General features: G+C 43.7%; 1 protein-coding gene across 14 annotated transcripts in view; it reads right to left on the reverse strand.

Moving 5' to 3' along the window:
- Window positions 1-14,816, reverse strand: part of DTNB (dystrobrevin beta) — a 297,775-nt gene that overhangs the window by 36,665 nt on the left and 246,294 nt on the right. For 10 of the 14 annotated variants that reach the window (XR_004251286.2, XM_032172425.2, XM_032172427.2 and 7 more), the window contains one exon: window positions 6,780-6,800. The exons of the other annotated variants lie outside the window; for them this stretch is intronic. Coding sequence is in view for 9 of the 10 variants with exons in the window: in XM_032172425.2 (XP_032028316.1) it covers window positions 6,780-6,800 (21 nt within the window). In the remaining variant the exon portion in view is untranslated. The remainder of the gene's footprint in view (window positions 1-6,779; window positions 6,801-14,816) is intronic. 14 annotated transcript variants of the gene reach the window in all.

Here is a 14,816-nt window from a genome sequence, read left to right on the forward strand (position 1 = left end):
CAAATAACTATAGATATCATGCATTTTATAGATTATTATCTTTAAAAGATAAGGTGATTTTTATGCCATGTATCAGTGTATTTTCTTTAGACAGAAATAACAATATTAATAATTAATAATAATACTAATCAGCTTGGTGTTTGTATTTTTTTCGTAACAAAATTTTTTCAGATTCCTTTTTAAAAAAATTATTTTCATTATTTGCTTTCTTGGGAAATCAGACACCTTTTTTTTATACTTTAAGTTCTAGGGTACATGTGCACAACGTGCAGGTTTGTTACATATGTATATATGTGCCATGTTGGTGTGCTGCACCCGCTAACTCGTCATTTACATTAGGTATATCTCCTAATGCTATCCCTCCCTGCTCCCCCGACCCCACGACAGGCCCCAGTGTGTGATGTTCCCCTTCCTGTGTCCAAGTGTTCTCATTGTTCAATTCCCACCTATGAGTGAGAACATGCGGTGTTTGGTTTTTTGTCCTTGCGATAGTTTGCTGATAATGATGGTTTCCAGCTTCATCCATGTCCCTACAAAGGACACGAACTCATCCTTTTTTATGGCTGCATAGTATTCCATGGTGTATATGTGCTATATTTTCTTAATCCAGTCTATCACTGATGGGCATTTGGGTTGGTTCTAAGTCTTTGCTATTGTGAAGAGTGCCGCAATACACATACATGTGCATGTGTCTTTATAGCAGCATGATTTATAGTCCTTTGGGTATATACCCAGCAATGGGATGGCTGGGTCAAATGGTATTTCCAGTTATAGACCCTTGAGGAATCGCCACACTGTCTTCCACGATGGTTGAACTAGTTTACAGTCCCACCAACAGTGTAAAAGTGTTCCCATTTCTCCACATCCTCTCCAGCACCTGTTGCTTCCTGACTTTTTAATGATCGCCATTCTAACTGGTGTGAGATGATATCTCATTGTGGTTTGATTTGCATTTCTCTGGTGACCAGTGATGATGAGCATTTTTTCATGTGTCTGTTGGCTGCATAAACGTCTTCTTCAGAGAAGTGTCTGTTCAGATCCTTCGCCCACTTTTTGATGTGGTTATTTTCTTTTCTTGTAAATTTGTTTGAGTTCTTTGTAGATTCTGGATATTAGCCATTTGTCAGATGAGTAGATTGCAAAAATTTTCTCCCATTCTGTATGTTGCCTGTTCACTCCGATGGTAGTTTTTTGTTTTTTTGTTTTTTTTTTTTGAGACGGAGTCTCGCTCTGTCGGCTGGAGTGCAGAGTGCAGTGGCGGGATCTTGGCTCACTGTAAGCTCCACCTCCTGGGTTCACGCCATTCTCCTGCCTCAGCCTCCCGAGTAGCTGGGACTACAGGCGCACCACCATGCCCGGCTAATTTTTTCTATTTTTAGTAGAGATGGGGTTTCACTGTGTTAGCCAGATGGTCTCGATCTCCTGACCTCGTGATTCATCTGCCTTGGGCTCCCAAAGTGCTGGGATTACAGTCGTGAGCCACCATGCCCGGCCCAGATTCCTTTTGATAAAGGATATTTCTGAGCTATAATTTAGTCTCCTGAATGGATCTATCTGGGAGTGCCTTGAGCAAAATCACTGCTATAGGTATGTGAACTAGTTATGTCCCTTATAATTAATACAATTATTAATTCATACAATCAGTCAAAATCTTATAAAATTGATTAATATTGGTTATCATTCAGCAAATATTTATTGAGTATCTACTGTATGGCAGGCTAGGCTAGAGGCAGGGGATATAATAGTGAAAAAGGCAGACATGGTCCTTTAATCACTGTCTGATGATGATCATAGGCTTAACTGACCTGCACTCAACTGATGCAACCTAATTCCTGAGCCTGTTAAACTGCAGGGGTAAATCATGGGCTGAACAGTCACACGGTGAAGCCTTATCTGAAATAGCCAGGCAGTTTGCCCCTCATTATAACCCTTAGATCTGAGAAAAGAGAAGGGAAGGAGGGGGGAAGGGAGAGAGGAAAGACAGAAGAATGTCAGTGGAGGTACTGATGCCACTCAAAGCACCACAAAAGTGGCTGAGGCTGAAGGCAGAATCACGGCACCCAAGCTTTTAAAGTGACAGTTATTGCCCATTTCTCTCAAGTTTCCCAAATGCCAAAGTAACCCTGTGATACTATGATATAACCAATATATATTTGGTCTCCATCCCAGGTTCCTGGCACAAGAGCTTCTTTTTTTTTTTTTTTGAGAGAGTCTCGCTCCGTTGCTCAGGCTGGAGTGCAGTGGCATGATCTTGGCTCACTGCAACATCCGCCTCCCAGGTTCAAGCGATTCTCCTGCCTCAGCCTCCCGAGTAGCTGGGACTACGAGTGCATGCTACCATGACCGGCTAATTTTTGTATTTTTAATAGAGATGAGGTTTCACTATGTTGGCCAGGCTGGACCAGAGCTTCTAAAACCCGTGGAATCTCCAGAGTGATATGCGTGTCTTTTGCATGCTAATGACATGACTGGGCTTCGGGAATCTTGGATAGCTTCAGGATGGGGACTGGTTGCCAGAAAGACCAAGGCATTATTAGAGAGTTGAAACTTTCAGCCCCTTCCACCAGGCCTTGGGGAGGGGAGAGGGGCTGAAGATTGAGTTAATCACCAATGGCCAATGAATGAATCAATCACGCATACATAATGGAACCTCCATAAAAACCCTAACAGAGGGGTTCAGAGAGCTTCCGGTTGGTGAGCATGTCTGTATGCCAGGAGGTGGTATATACCCCAACTCCATGGGGACTGAAGCTCCTGGACCCTTCTGGAACTTGCCCTATGTACATCGTCACCTTGGATGGTCACCTGTGCCCTTATAATAACCTTTAAAATCACCAGTAATAGTGAGTAAAGTGCTTCTCGGAGTTTCATGAACCATTACAGCAAATTATTGAACCTGAGGAAGGGGTTGTGGGAGCCCTGATTTGTAGCCAAGTTGGACAGAAGTGTGGGTAATCTGGAGAACCACTACTTGTGATTGGTGTCTGAAGTGTGAGGCACTCCTGTGGGACAGAGCCCTTAACCTGTGGGCTCTGCCCTAACTCCAGGTAGTGTCAGAATTGAACTAAATCGTAGGACATCCAGCTGGTGTCTGCAGAGAACTGAATTTTTTGGTGTAAGAAACCTACACATTTGGTGTCAGAGTGTTATCTGTGTAGAAAGAGATCCTGGTAGAAGTAAGTAGTAAATCCCTAAAGGGGAATGAAGCAAGAAGGTGGATGCTATCAAAAGTTCTCTATAATGGATTTACAGAGCCAGTTTTGGGAAGCACATCTAATAAACTCTTCATTTTAAAAGTCTTTTACAATTCTTTTCTTTTTAAAATTTTGGCCGGGCGTGATGGCTCACGCCTGTAATCCCAGCACTTTGGGAGGCCAAGGTGGGCGGATCACCTGAGGTCAGGAGTTCGAGACCAGTCTGGACAACACGGCAAAACCCCATCTCTACTAAAAATACAAAAATTAGCCCGGTGTGGTGGTGGGCGCCTGTAATACCAGCTACTTGGGAGGCTAAGGCAAGAGAATCACCTGAACCCAGGAGGTGGAGGTTGCAGTGAGCCAAGGTCGCACCACTGTACTCCAGCCTAGGTGACAGAGCAAGACTCTGTCTCAAAAAAAAGAAAAAAGTGTTCCCTACTTGCAAGCTAACAAGTTATACAATTATTTTCTTACCCATTTAGGGTAAGACATTTTGATAGGAAATAAATTAAACTACACCAGCCAGAACCTGGAAGGAAGGAAGGAAGGAAGGAAGGAAGGAAGGAAGGAAGGAAGGAAGAAGGAAGGAAGGAAGGAAGGAAGGAAGGAAGGAAGGAAGGAAGGAAGAGTGGATTAGGGTTACATCATAGTTCTGTGTTAAATACTCCTACGTTTTTGCCTGTCACTCAGTAATGGTGGGGATTAAACAGAAGCTAGTTCTAAAGCTTTATAGTCTCTTCAGTTGTACATCTGAAAAACATTGAATTACGTAAAGTCATTCAGTCCAAATTTGAGCCTCAGAGCTGAACTTAGATGGGTCCAGTTTAAACCTGTGAAGTGGACAGAAGGATATTTCTATCTAAGTCAACAAAGCAGCACTTCTTACCCCATACCATGGTGGGGAAAGCTGAGGAAAAAACAAATTGTACCAGTTCACGCTATGGACAGTCCTATGAGACTGTAAGCACTTGGACATGAGCTCAGGCCCCTGGCCATGGAGAACTCCCAAGATATACCTACCTACAGTGGCTCATTAGAGGCAGGCTTCAGCAGTCTAGGTTCTCATTTTGCCAACTTCAAGGGATGGTGATCTCACAAAGAATGAAAGGTCACTGAAACGGACACGTTATTTAATCCCCTGTCTGCTCAAGGCTAGCTTTAAATTGACCTGAGAACTAATATCACAGCAGTGGCAATTCCTGTTTCTTGGATTACATGGTAATCCATAAAAATTTTAAAAATTAAATGTCTACCGGAAGCTCTACTGCTACCACTAAGACCAATATCCACAATGCCTGCCCTTTTCTGAAGGAGTTCTCAGGTGAGGTGTAGGGTGTTTCCAGTCTGTGCTCACTTGGAGCAGGCACACGCAGAGAGAGATCAGGAGATGCTGTGCTAGTCTGGGCAGACTGTTGGAAGTAGGTTTGCAGCAAGTAGCTGCAGCTGCAAAGTGCATCTCTGGGGTATGGAGGGCTGAAGAGAAGGAGGGGATGCTAGTGGTCAGCAACAACAGGTGAAGTGACACCCTGGATCATCAGGAAGGGAATACTTCATAACAAGGGGATGAGAACATCAGGAGCTGGAAGGATAAATAGTCTCCTTCCTCTCCCTCCAACAGTCTCACTCATTCGTCTACTTGGGGGAGGTATTTCCAACATCTCCTTCTCTGGGACTTCTGGACAAACTGAAGGATTAGACTTCCCAGCCCCCTTGAGGTGAAGTGTGGTCATGTGACTTGCTCTGGCCAATGAAATGGAGAGGAAGTGATACGTGTCACTTCCTGGAAGAAGCATGTAATGGCTGGGCTTGATTTCCATCCTGTTTGGCTTTGCCCATGTAAATGTACCTACTGATGCAGAAGCGCCAGAGATGGAAGCAATAAACTCAGTGTGAATGAAGAAGAAAAAAGCAAAACCAAACCTAGCAAAAACCAAAACAAGTGCACTTTTGTTCCATGAAAGCCGTCATATTTCTGGGTTGTTGGCCACTCTTGATGCCATGCACCATCTTCTTTCCCCCTGACAGTCTGTCTCCTCCGTACCCTCTTCTCACCTCCTCCCCTCACTACCGATCTCTTCTTTCCTTTCCTCTCGCCTTTACTCTATGGTCCCATTGCTCTCGTAGCTAGAAATTATAATGTTTTATATTCCTAACCTAAAACATGTATACATCTGTGTTTTTTAAAAAAATGGGTAGGCCGGGCGTGGTGGCTCACGCCTGTAATCCCAGCACTTTGGGAGGCTGAGGCAGGTGGATCATGAGATCAGGAGTTCCAGACCAGCCTGGCCGATATGGTGAAACCCTGTCTCTGCTAAAAATACAAAAATTAGCTGGGTGTGGTGGTGCGTGCCTGTAGTCCCAGCTACTCAGGAGGCTGAGGCAGGAGAATCACTTGAACTTGGGAGGCGGAGGTTGCAGTGAGCCGAGATCATGCCACTGCACTCTGGCCTGGGAGTCACAGCAAGACTCCGTCTCAAAAAAAAAAGGCAAATTTTAAAATTTAAACGTTTTATATTTCTCTCCCAAAGGATAAAAAAGCTCCAAGGTAAACGAAAACTCAGCTTCAGCTTAAAATTGTATGCTTTGAAACCTTACTATGTTATATAAACATATGGTGCTAATATTGTAGATAAGCCTGCAATTGACTTTCTTGTGTGGGTCAGTGGCTATCAGGAAAAATAGAAACAAACATAAAACTCCCCCAAACACCATGCAATAGCCATACAGCTCAGAAAAACACGAGCTCTGTCTGGAGTAGGTTCTGAACAGGAAATCACTGCAAGTGGAGTCAGTGTCTCAGTCATCAGTAATTTTGTTAAGAAGGCTGGCACAGGCCGGGTGCGGTGGCTCACGCCTGTAATCCCAGCACTTTGGGAGGCCGAGGTGGGTGGATCACGAGGTCAGGAGATCGAGACCACGGTGAAACCCCGTCTCTACTAAAAATACAAAAAAATTAGCCGGGCGTGGTGGCGGACGCCTATAGTCCCAGCTACTCTGGAGGCTGAGGCAGGAGAATGGTGTGAACCTGGGAGGCGGAGCTTGCAGTGAGCCAAGATTGCACCACTGCACTCCAGCCTGGGCGACAGAGCGAGACTCCGTCTGGAAAAAAAAAAAAAAGAAGGCTAGCACAGCCCCAGCATCCAGAAGCCTAGTCAAGACTGCAGGACATCTATAGTTAGCAAAAGAAGTCCTCATTTTCATGCACATTCATTCATGACATGAGGTCACCCCAGCACCCTGAAAGTTGTTTCAAGCAATTAAAATCACTCCAGACACACGACAACAGAGAATGAAAGAGGAGGAAAATGCAATGGTAGCCTGGCTAATCATGCACACTTCAATGAGCACAACAGATAGGTACTAACAAGCTCTGGTTTTAAGTAAGAACATGCTCTACTGGGTAAACATGCCTTGAACTTTTAGGCCATTTTACAACACCATGGGGAGAACCACTGGGGGTTTTACACATAAAACCCTCTTCAGAGATGATGTGCAGAGAGAAGAGGAGAAATATTTATATGAGGAAAGGAAGAACGTGCAAAAGGAGCAAGAGTCCGGCGGGAAATTCCGAAGTTCACTTACTGCCTGCTTTTGCTCTTCCTCCTGGAGTGTTGAAGATGGAAAAAAAAAAGGCAGAGGAAAAAAGGAGAGAAATTAATGCCCATCACCACAAACATTGGGAAGAAATGATGGAAAAATGAGGCAAACCAGGCCAGGCCCATGGGTGCTGAGATCAAAGGCCCCGTCCCCCACAGGAGCATCAGAGGACGAAGCAAGCAGCAGGCCTCGGCCGGGCGAGTGATTCGATGCTAACTCCTAGAGCTAGAAGGAAAGAACCTTAGAAACCACCTCGCCAACATTCTTACTATAGATCAAACAGGCCTAGCGGGCCTGACCTGCCTAAGGTTCACATAGCTATTTAGGGGAATCTGAAAGAGGAAGTGCAACCATGACTTGAAATTCTAATAATAATTCTATATTCATCATTCACAATATTCACATGTGTTTAGGTACATTTATCGAGGCAAGTGGTTTTCAATGCATGGAACACAGACCAGCAGCATCAGCATCACCTGGGAACTTGTCAGAGATGTAAACTTTGTGCCTCACTCTATCCCCACCAAACCGAAGCTCTAGGGGTGGAGCATAGCAATGCGTTCAATCTCGTCTCTGATTCTGGTGCATACAAGTCTGAGACCCACTGCTCTCATCACTTCCCAACTAGCAATTCTGCCCACGACAGGTTCTTTTCTTATTTGGTCCCCTCTCCTTACATGTTGGAAACATGTTCCAAACATGTTGGAACTGTACCCCCGTCTACTTACTTTCAGGCACAGTCTTTTGTTTTGTTTTTTTTTCAGTGAGTCCCATACATACCCACTTCCCCCAATAAACTGGAAACTGTTTGGAGACCCTGAAAGGTCATTCAAAAAAGAATTCTTGACCTCAGTTTTTCATTAATTCAATACAGGTTTATTTAGTACCTCTTATGCAGAAAGCACTGGAAACATAAAGAACTGGTCTCTGTCATCTAAATCTATCTATCTATCTATCTAATCAATCTATCTATCTATCTATCTATCTATCTATCTATCTATCTATCTATCTATCTATCTATCTATCTATCTATCTATCTATCGAGACAGAGTTAGAGTTTCACTCTTGTTGCCCAGGATGGAGTGCAGTGGTGCGATATGGGCTCACTGCAACCTCCACCTCCGGGTTCAAACGATTCTCCTGCCTCAGCCTCCGGAGTAGCTGGGATTACAAGCATGTGTCACCATGCTCGGCTAATTTTGTATTTTTAGTAGAGATGGGGTTTCACCATGTTGGTCAGGCTGGTCTCTAACTCCTGACCTCAGGTGATCCACCTACCCTGGCCTCCCAAAGTGTTGGGATTATGGGCATGAGCCACCGCACCTGGCCGGTCTCTGTCTTTTAGAACCTTATGGTGATGGAACATAGAGCAGGCACTTGCTGGCTATTAGCTGACTGCCCAAATGAATGCACTATCAGACACTGTAGGAAAAAGGATAAAGAGAATACTTTCAAGTTTCTCTTTCTTCAGTTCTTTGTTACTCATCGACTCTGTCTTTTAATGGGTCTCTTCCACTTCCTCTTTCTGTGCCTCACCATGGGTCACTGTGTTCAGGGAGACTCAGCTCTTTGGCCTACTATGTAAATCTAAAAGCTGTGCAATGGTTCTATTTAAATTGGACCAATCCGTGCAGCCAGTTTTTACTGAACATGTATGTGCCTAGGAAGTCTTAGGAATGGGTAAGTGCTCCTGCTCCCACACAGTCTACAGACCTGGGTGCAATGGTGAGAAAGACCTCAGTAAAGCAAAGGAATTACGAAAGGGAGAGGGTGAGTAAACACTTGGAGAACATAATTTTTATTACTGCAAGGGACAGACAGGGACTAGAAATAAATGGGCACCGAGAAATCTCTTAAGGAGACTCCCAACTCAGCACAGGAAGGTGCTCTTCACAATCAAGGCCAGATGCTGGATGCCTGACCAAAGCCAAACTCACAGGAGCCCAGGCACAGAGCACTGAACACTGGCTCTGGCAGCGGGAAGGATTTAGAGCGCTTCTGCTTTTGCACCTGCTTTGCAGTTAGGAAGCAAGCTCTCTTCCTTGCCAGACTTCCCTTTGGGGCAGGACACTTTTCTTATATTCATGAGGCAAGGCAAACAGTCATAGGACAGTTATTAAACAATTATAAAATGTATTTTCATTGCTGGCACTGTGTTGAAGTGGAAAGTGCGATGGTTGGGGAGGATGGGGCAATCCTAACAGGCTGAAATTGTATCTGAGGTCAGAAGACCAGTATGTAATTTCTTAGAACTGTTTCTAAGACTTCTCCCTACTTTCAGTTTTCTCCAGGTTTGGTATTAAAGAGAACACTGCTGGGGCTCAACAGAATAGGGAAATTTCAGAAAGCAATGTTTCATACTTGGACATCTGGTGATTGCAATTTAAGTTTGTCAGAAGAGAAACCATAATTTGCAGTAGATATCTATCAGGTTAGGCTGGGGACAGTGGGCAGGGCAGGGCTTCCAGGACTTACAGGCCTTCCATGTGGCCTGGTATTGGGGAGAGAGTGGACTTTGGCATAGTGTTATTTAGGATAGTGTTGTATAATTTAAACTCACAAAACTTATTCAGATAAAGCCTTTAAGGCTCTGTCAACACAGTAAACAGGTCAGATCCCAGGTCTGAGAACCTCTGTGTTATCAACTAGTCAGCTGGGGTCACTAAATATTGACTGATGACAAGGGATAGAGCCAACGTGATTTAAAAGGGGGTAATACCTTAATTATAAAGTGTAAACTTAGAACTGCTTATGTCACCTAAAAACATGTGAGTCTCTTCCACATGAACGAGTTCTGGCAAGGTGGCCAAAGCAATGGCATAGCCACTGCAGTCATTTACACAAAAATTTACACTCAAACTAGATAAGCATTTGCAAATGAGGTTGAAATTCAAAACTGCAGAATTCATCTGGTAAATGAGTTTCTTTTTTTCTTCTTTTTTTTTTTTTGAGATGGAGTCTCACTGTGTCACCCAGGCTGGAGTGCAATGGCACAATCTTGGCTCACTGTGACCTCCGCCTCCTGGGTTCAAGTGATTCCCCTGCCTCGGCCTCCCGAGTACCTGGGATTATAGGTGTGCACCACCACATCTGGCTAATTTTTGTATTTTTAGTAGAGGTGGGATTTCACCATGTTGGCCAGGCTGGTCTTGACCTCAGGTGATCCACCCGCCTCAGCCTCCCAAAGTGTTGGGATTACAGGCATGAGCCACTGCGCCTGGCCTGGTAAATGAGTTTCAAAAGCAATATCAGACAAATGGAAAATGAAGTAGAACATAGATTAGAAACACCAACATATAAACACTTCTAGATTAAATAGGAAGTTTTTTTGAGGCCAGCAATTAATTAATACTCATTAATCAGGTAAAAAGTATAAGGGAAAGATATGTAGAGAAACATGAATGCCTGTTAGTCTACATTATGTCATTAAAAAGAATAAAGGGTGGCTTACACCTGTAATCCGAGCACTTTGGGAGGCCAAGGTGGGTGGATAACCTGAGCTCAGGAGTTCGAGACCAGCCTGGCCAACATGGTGAAACCTGTCTACTAAAAATACAAAAATCAGCCGGTTGTGGTGGCAGGTGCCTGTAATCCCAACTACTCAGGAGATTGAGGCAGGAGGCAGGAGACTTACTTGAATCTGGGAGGTGGAGGTTGCAGGGAGCCAAGATTGTGCCACTGCACCCCAGCCTGGGCAACAGAGTGAGACTCCATCTCAGACAAAAAACAAAAAACAAAGAAGGAGGGTCCTTGATACTCCTTGATTGATCAGGGATTGAGTCTAGTCACCACGATATGCCAAATACCTAATGTGACACTTAGGAACTCAATAGATTTTTGTTAAAGAAACAAAAAAAATTAATTTTAACCCTGCTTTATTCCAAAAAAGGATTAAGATTTTTGTTGAATGAATTAACAATGATGTCACTTCTTATGTATGCTTCTTTAAATTATCATTTCAGATAGAAGATAAAGCACATAATAGTTTCCTGGCGCAGTAGAATAAAAGAACTCTCTGTGGCATGAAAATTTACTGTGTGATGTATTTTAATTTATGAGTATCCCAGACCATGTGGCCTGATTGTCCATTTGACTAGCTGCTTCCGGCTATTTTATGAGAGAATTCAATGCTAGCATACTGAACATCAATAAAAGCAGACAACCCTTTTAAATTAAAATTAGGATTTTCTTTTTTTTTTCTTGCTCTGTCGCCCAGGCTGGGGTACAGTGGTGTGATCTTGGCTCACTGCAACCTCTGCCTCCTGGGTTCAAGTGATTCTCCTGTCTCAGCCTCCCAAGTAGCTGGGATTACAGGCATGCACCACCATGCTTGGGTAATTTTTGTATTTTTGGTAGAGATGGGGCTTCACCACTTTGGCCAGGCTGGTCTCAAACTCCTGGCCTCAGGTGATCCACCCACCTCGGCCTTCCAAAGTGCCGGGACTGCAGGTGTGCGCCACTGCACCTGGCCTAAAATTGGGATTCTAAAGGGTACTTTTATGGGTTGATGAATATATATTTCTAATAGTAGGAAAACACTGAAATTTTCATAGAAGTCAGTAATTCCTGTGTGTGACCTTTTAGGTATGCATATAATACAAAAATTAAGATTTACGTGGTAATTCTTTTAGGAAGCTGGACACTAAAGGCATGAGATTTTCGACTATGAATTCTAGCCAATGGATAGAAAGACAACATTCCTGGATTTGTGTTTGCAAATTCTTCCTCCCAGTCTGAATTGCCTTAGCCTGTCAGATGGGTAAATGATATTTAAGAACCTGGCAGGGGATCCTACAGGGGCAGCAGTGTCCTGCTTATTTTACTGAAATTACAGCTACAAATATAAAGAAACTCGGGGTTTGGGAGTAGAGTTGTGGGCATTAGCTCATTCTGCTTAGCCCTTGAATACAAGCATCAGCGGTACACTAGAAGGCCACAGTGGCATGCATGGGGCTTGGGGTCAGTAGTTCTGGGGATCGCTAAGACAATCCAACTGAAAGGCAATGGTACAAGGTTACTTAGGGGAGATGCACTCTGGCTTCACTTCAGTTTACATAAACCTTTTGCCTTTTACAAAAATCACATTGGGGCACTGGGACTTTCCCATCTACGCTTGGGTAATATTTGAAAACATCTTTCTGAAAAGGGGATGTGACACAGGGAAGAGGTGAGTGGATCCCCTATTTTTTTTTTTTTTTTTGAGACTGAGTCTCACTCTGTGACCCTGGCTGGAGTGCAGTGGTGCAACTTCTGCTCACTGCAGCCTCCACCTCCTGGGTTTAAGCGATTCTCCCGCCTCAGCCTCCTGAGTAGCTGGGATTACAGGCATGTGCCACCACGCCTGGCTAATTTTTGTATTTTTAGTAGAGATGGGGTTTTGCCATGTCAACCAGGCTGAACTCCTGGCCTCAAGTGATCCACCCACCTTGGCCTCCCAAAGTGCTGGTATTACAGGTGTTAGCCACTGCGCCCGACTGGATACCCTATTATCTCCTGTCCCACAGGTGTACTAACTCCATGGGAGCAGGGCTTTTAAAGCCCCATGAGGCTGGAGATGTTACACAGGCCAGGTATGTTTAAGTACATCCCTGCTGTTTAGAGTGAGGGGCTAGGTTGCTTAGCTGGGTATCTGACAACTATTCGAGGGATTTAGGCCACATTTTTACATAAGATTTTCTTTAAATAAGACCCATTTAGACACAAAATATTTCTGAGGAAAAATCCTGCTAACAGGGTTAATGTAGAAACATATCTGTGCAAAACAACCCAAATACTCAGGGCCAAAGCTAGGGGGAAACAACAACAACCACCACCACCACCACCACCAACACCACCAACAACTCAGCTCATAACAAAACAGTAATTGTCTTGAGCAAGTCAAAATTCAGTTTAAAACACAAATGCTACATTTATCCAAGTTGCTGATGCCCACTAGCTTCATTACTAAGAGACTGACTTAGAATGCAGAAGTTGGAGAAAGTCTCTAAACTGATACTCTCTTGGGCTACCACTCCTGGGGTTAAGATCCTTGTCACTTCGGGCCTGGAGGATGACATTAGTCTCCTATTATCCTTTAGTTTCTCCCCGTTCTAACTTGTCCTGTCTATTTTCCTAAACTGTTATTTTTAAAACCTCCAATGACTCCCTTTTATCACAAGATTAAATTCACTCCTGTCATCTGGCTTTGGGGGCACTCTACACTTTGTGATTTTCCCTGGCTGTTAACTCGGTATCATACTACAAAATGCAGTGGGTTCTCAGCATCGCTGGGCAGGACCTGAGAAAGTAATAGCAGGAGCAAGTATCCTGGTATTGCTGCTATGTAACCAGGTAGATATTTCTGTTCAATGCCAATAAAATTGTCCAGGGGGAGGGCATTCAAATGCCAAGCATGCCTTTCTTTGCTCAGGGGTACAGGGGTTGTAATATAGCTTTCAACAAGGATAGACTTCATGTGCCTGTAGTCCTAGCCACTCAGGAGGCTGAGGAAGGAGGATCCCTTGGACCCAGCTCAAGCAAGGTTACAGTGAGCTATGATCACACCACAAGATAGACCTGACCTATTATGAATGTATTTAGTTCCCCAGTATCCCAAACCTACAGCTAGTATGCTATCTTACTCCTAATATAGTAAAGTTACTTATTAGAATGGTTTAATTAAGTTGGTTTGTGTGATGGTTATTTTTATGTGTTGACTTTACCAGATTAAAGGATAGTCAGATAGCTGGTAAAACATAATTTCTGGGTGTGTCTGTGAGGGTGTTTCCAAAAGAGATTGGCATTTGAATCATTAGACTGAAAAACGATCTGCCTTCACCAACATGGGCAGCATCATCCAATCCACTGAGGACTTGGATAGAAGAAATCTCTTGGGTGTAGCTCTAGTTTGTACACTTTAATTATTGTACAATTTCATGCTATAAATAGACTATAACTTCACAATCCATTCTACTGCTGATGATCATTTGGATTAGTTCCAATGTTTGACTACTGTGAATAGTCAATACCCTCAGACATGTGAGCTCCCCAGGTTCTTGGGCCTTTGGACTCTGGGACTTAAAATCAGCAACCCAACACCACCCATCTCCCAACCCACCACCCAGATTGGGAGTCACACCATCAGTTCCCCTGGTTCTCAGCCCTTCAGAGGCAGACTGAATGACACCACCAGCTTTCTTGGTTCTCCAGGATGCAGATGGCATTAACATGAGACTCCTTTACCTCTATGACTGTGTGAGCCAATTCCCATAATAAATCCCCTCTTAGATACCTTTATATATATTCTACTGGTCCAATTTTTCTGCAGAACCCTAATACAGTGGTCTCTGTACTACTTATTGAAATAGGACACTTAATATTTGTTAAGTATTTAAATGGAATATTTGAAAACTTGTCTTAACAGAAACCTTAAGGCCAGGAGCAATGGCTCACGCCTGTAATCCCAGCACTTTGGGAGGCTGAAGTGGGTGGATCACCTAAGGTCAGAGTTTGAGACCAGCTTGGCCAACATGGCAAAACCCCATCTCTACCAAAAATACAAAAAAATTAGCCGGGTGTGATGGTGGGCACCTGTAATCCCAGCTACTCAGGAGGCCGAGGCAGGAGAATTACTTGAACCTGGGAGGCAGAGGTTCCAGTGAGTCAACATTGCGCCACTGCACTCCAGCCTGGGTGACAGAGTGAGACTCCATCTCAAAACAAACAAACAAACAAACAAACACAAAGTAGTTGAGAAATATTATTCATTTTTACGTAGCTAATATCCTATTTATAAACATTCTTATTTATTCATAAAAGCAACTGCTCGAGACGTTATCCTATTTCCAGTTACTAATTTTTTAATAATCTGGCTTTGTACTAATTTAGATGACTTTTATACCCAATTAGGCTAAATTTATCTGAAAACTGATTCTAGGCTAAAGTCAAGCCTTTGGCCTCATCCTATTCTGACATCACAGGGAGGCAGCAGCTGAGGCTGTGGTGGGAGAAGAATGACAAGAACTGAGCGTGGGCCACAGGCTC

The sequence above is a fragment of the Hylobates moloch genome, unplaced genomic scaffold (genome assembly GCF_009828535.3).
Source record: "Hylobates moloch isolate HMO894 unplaced genomic scaffold, HMol_V3 SCAFFOLD_13, whole genome shotgun sequence".
NCBI classification, from domain to species: Eukaryota; Metazoa; Chordata; class Mammalia; order Primates; family Hylobatidae; genus Hylobates; species Hylobates moloch.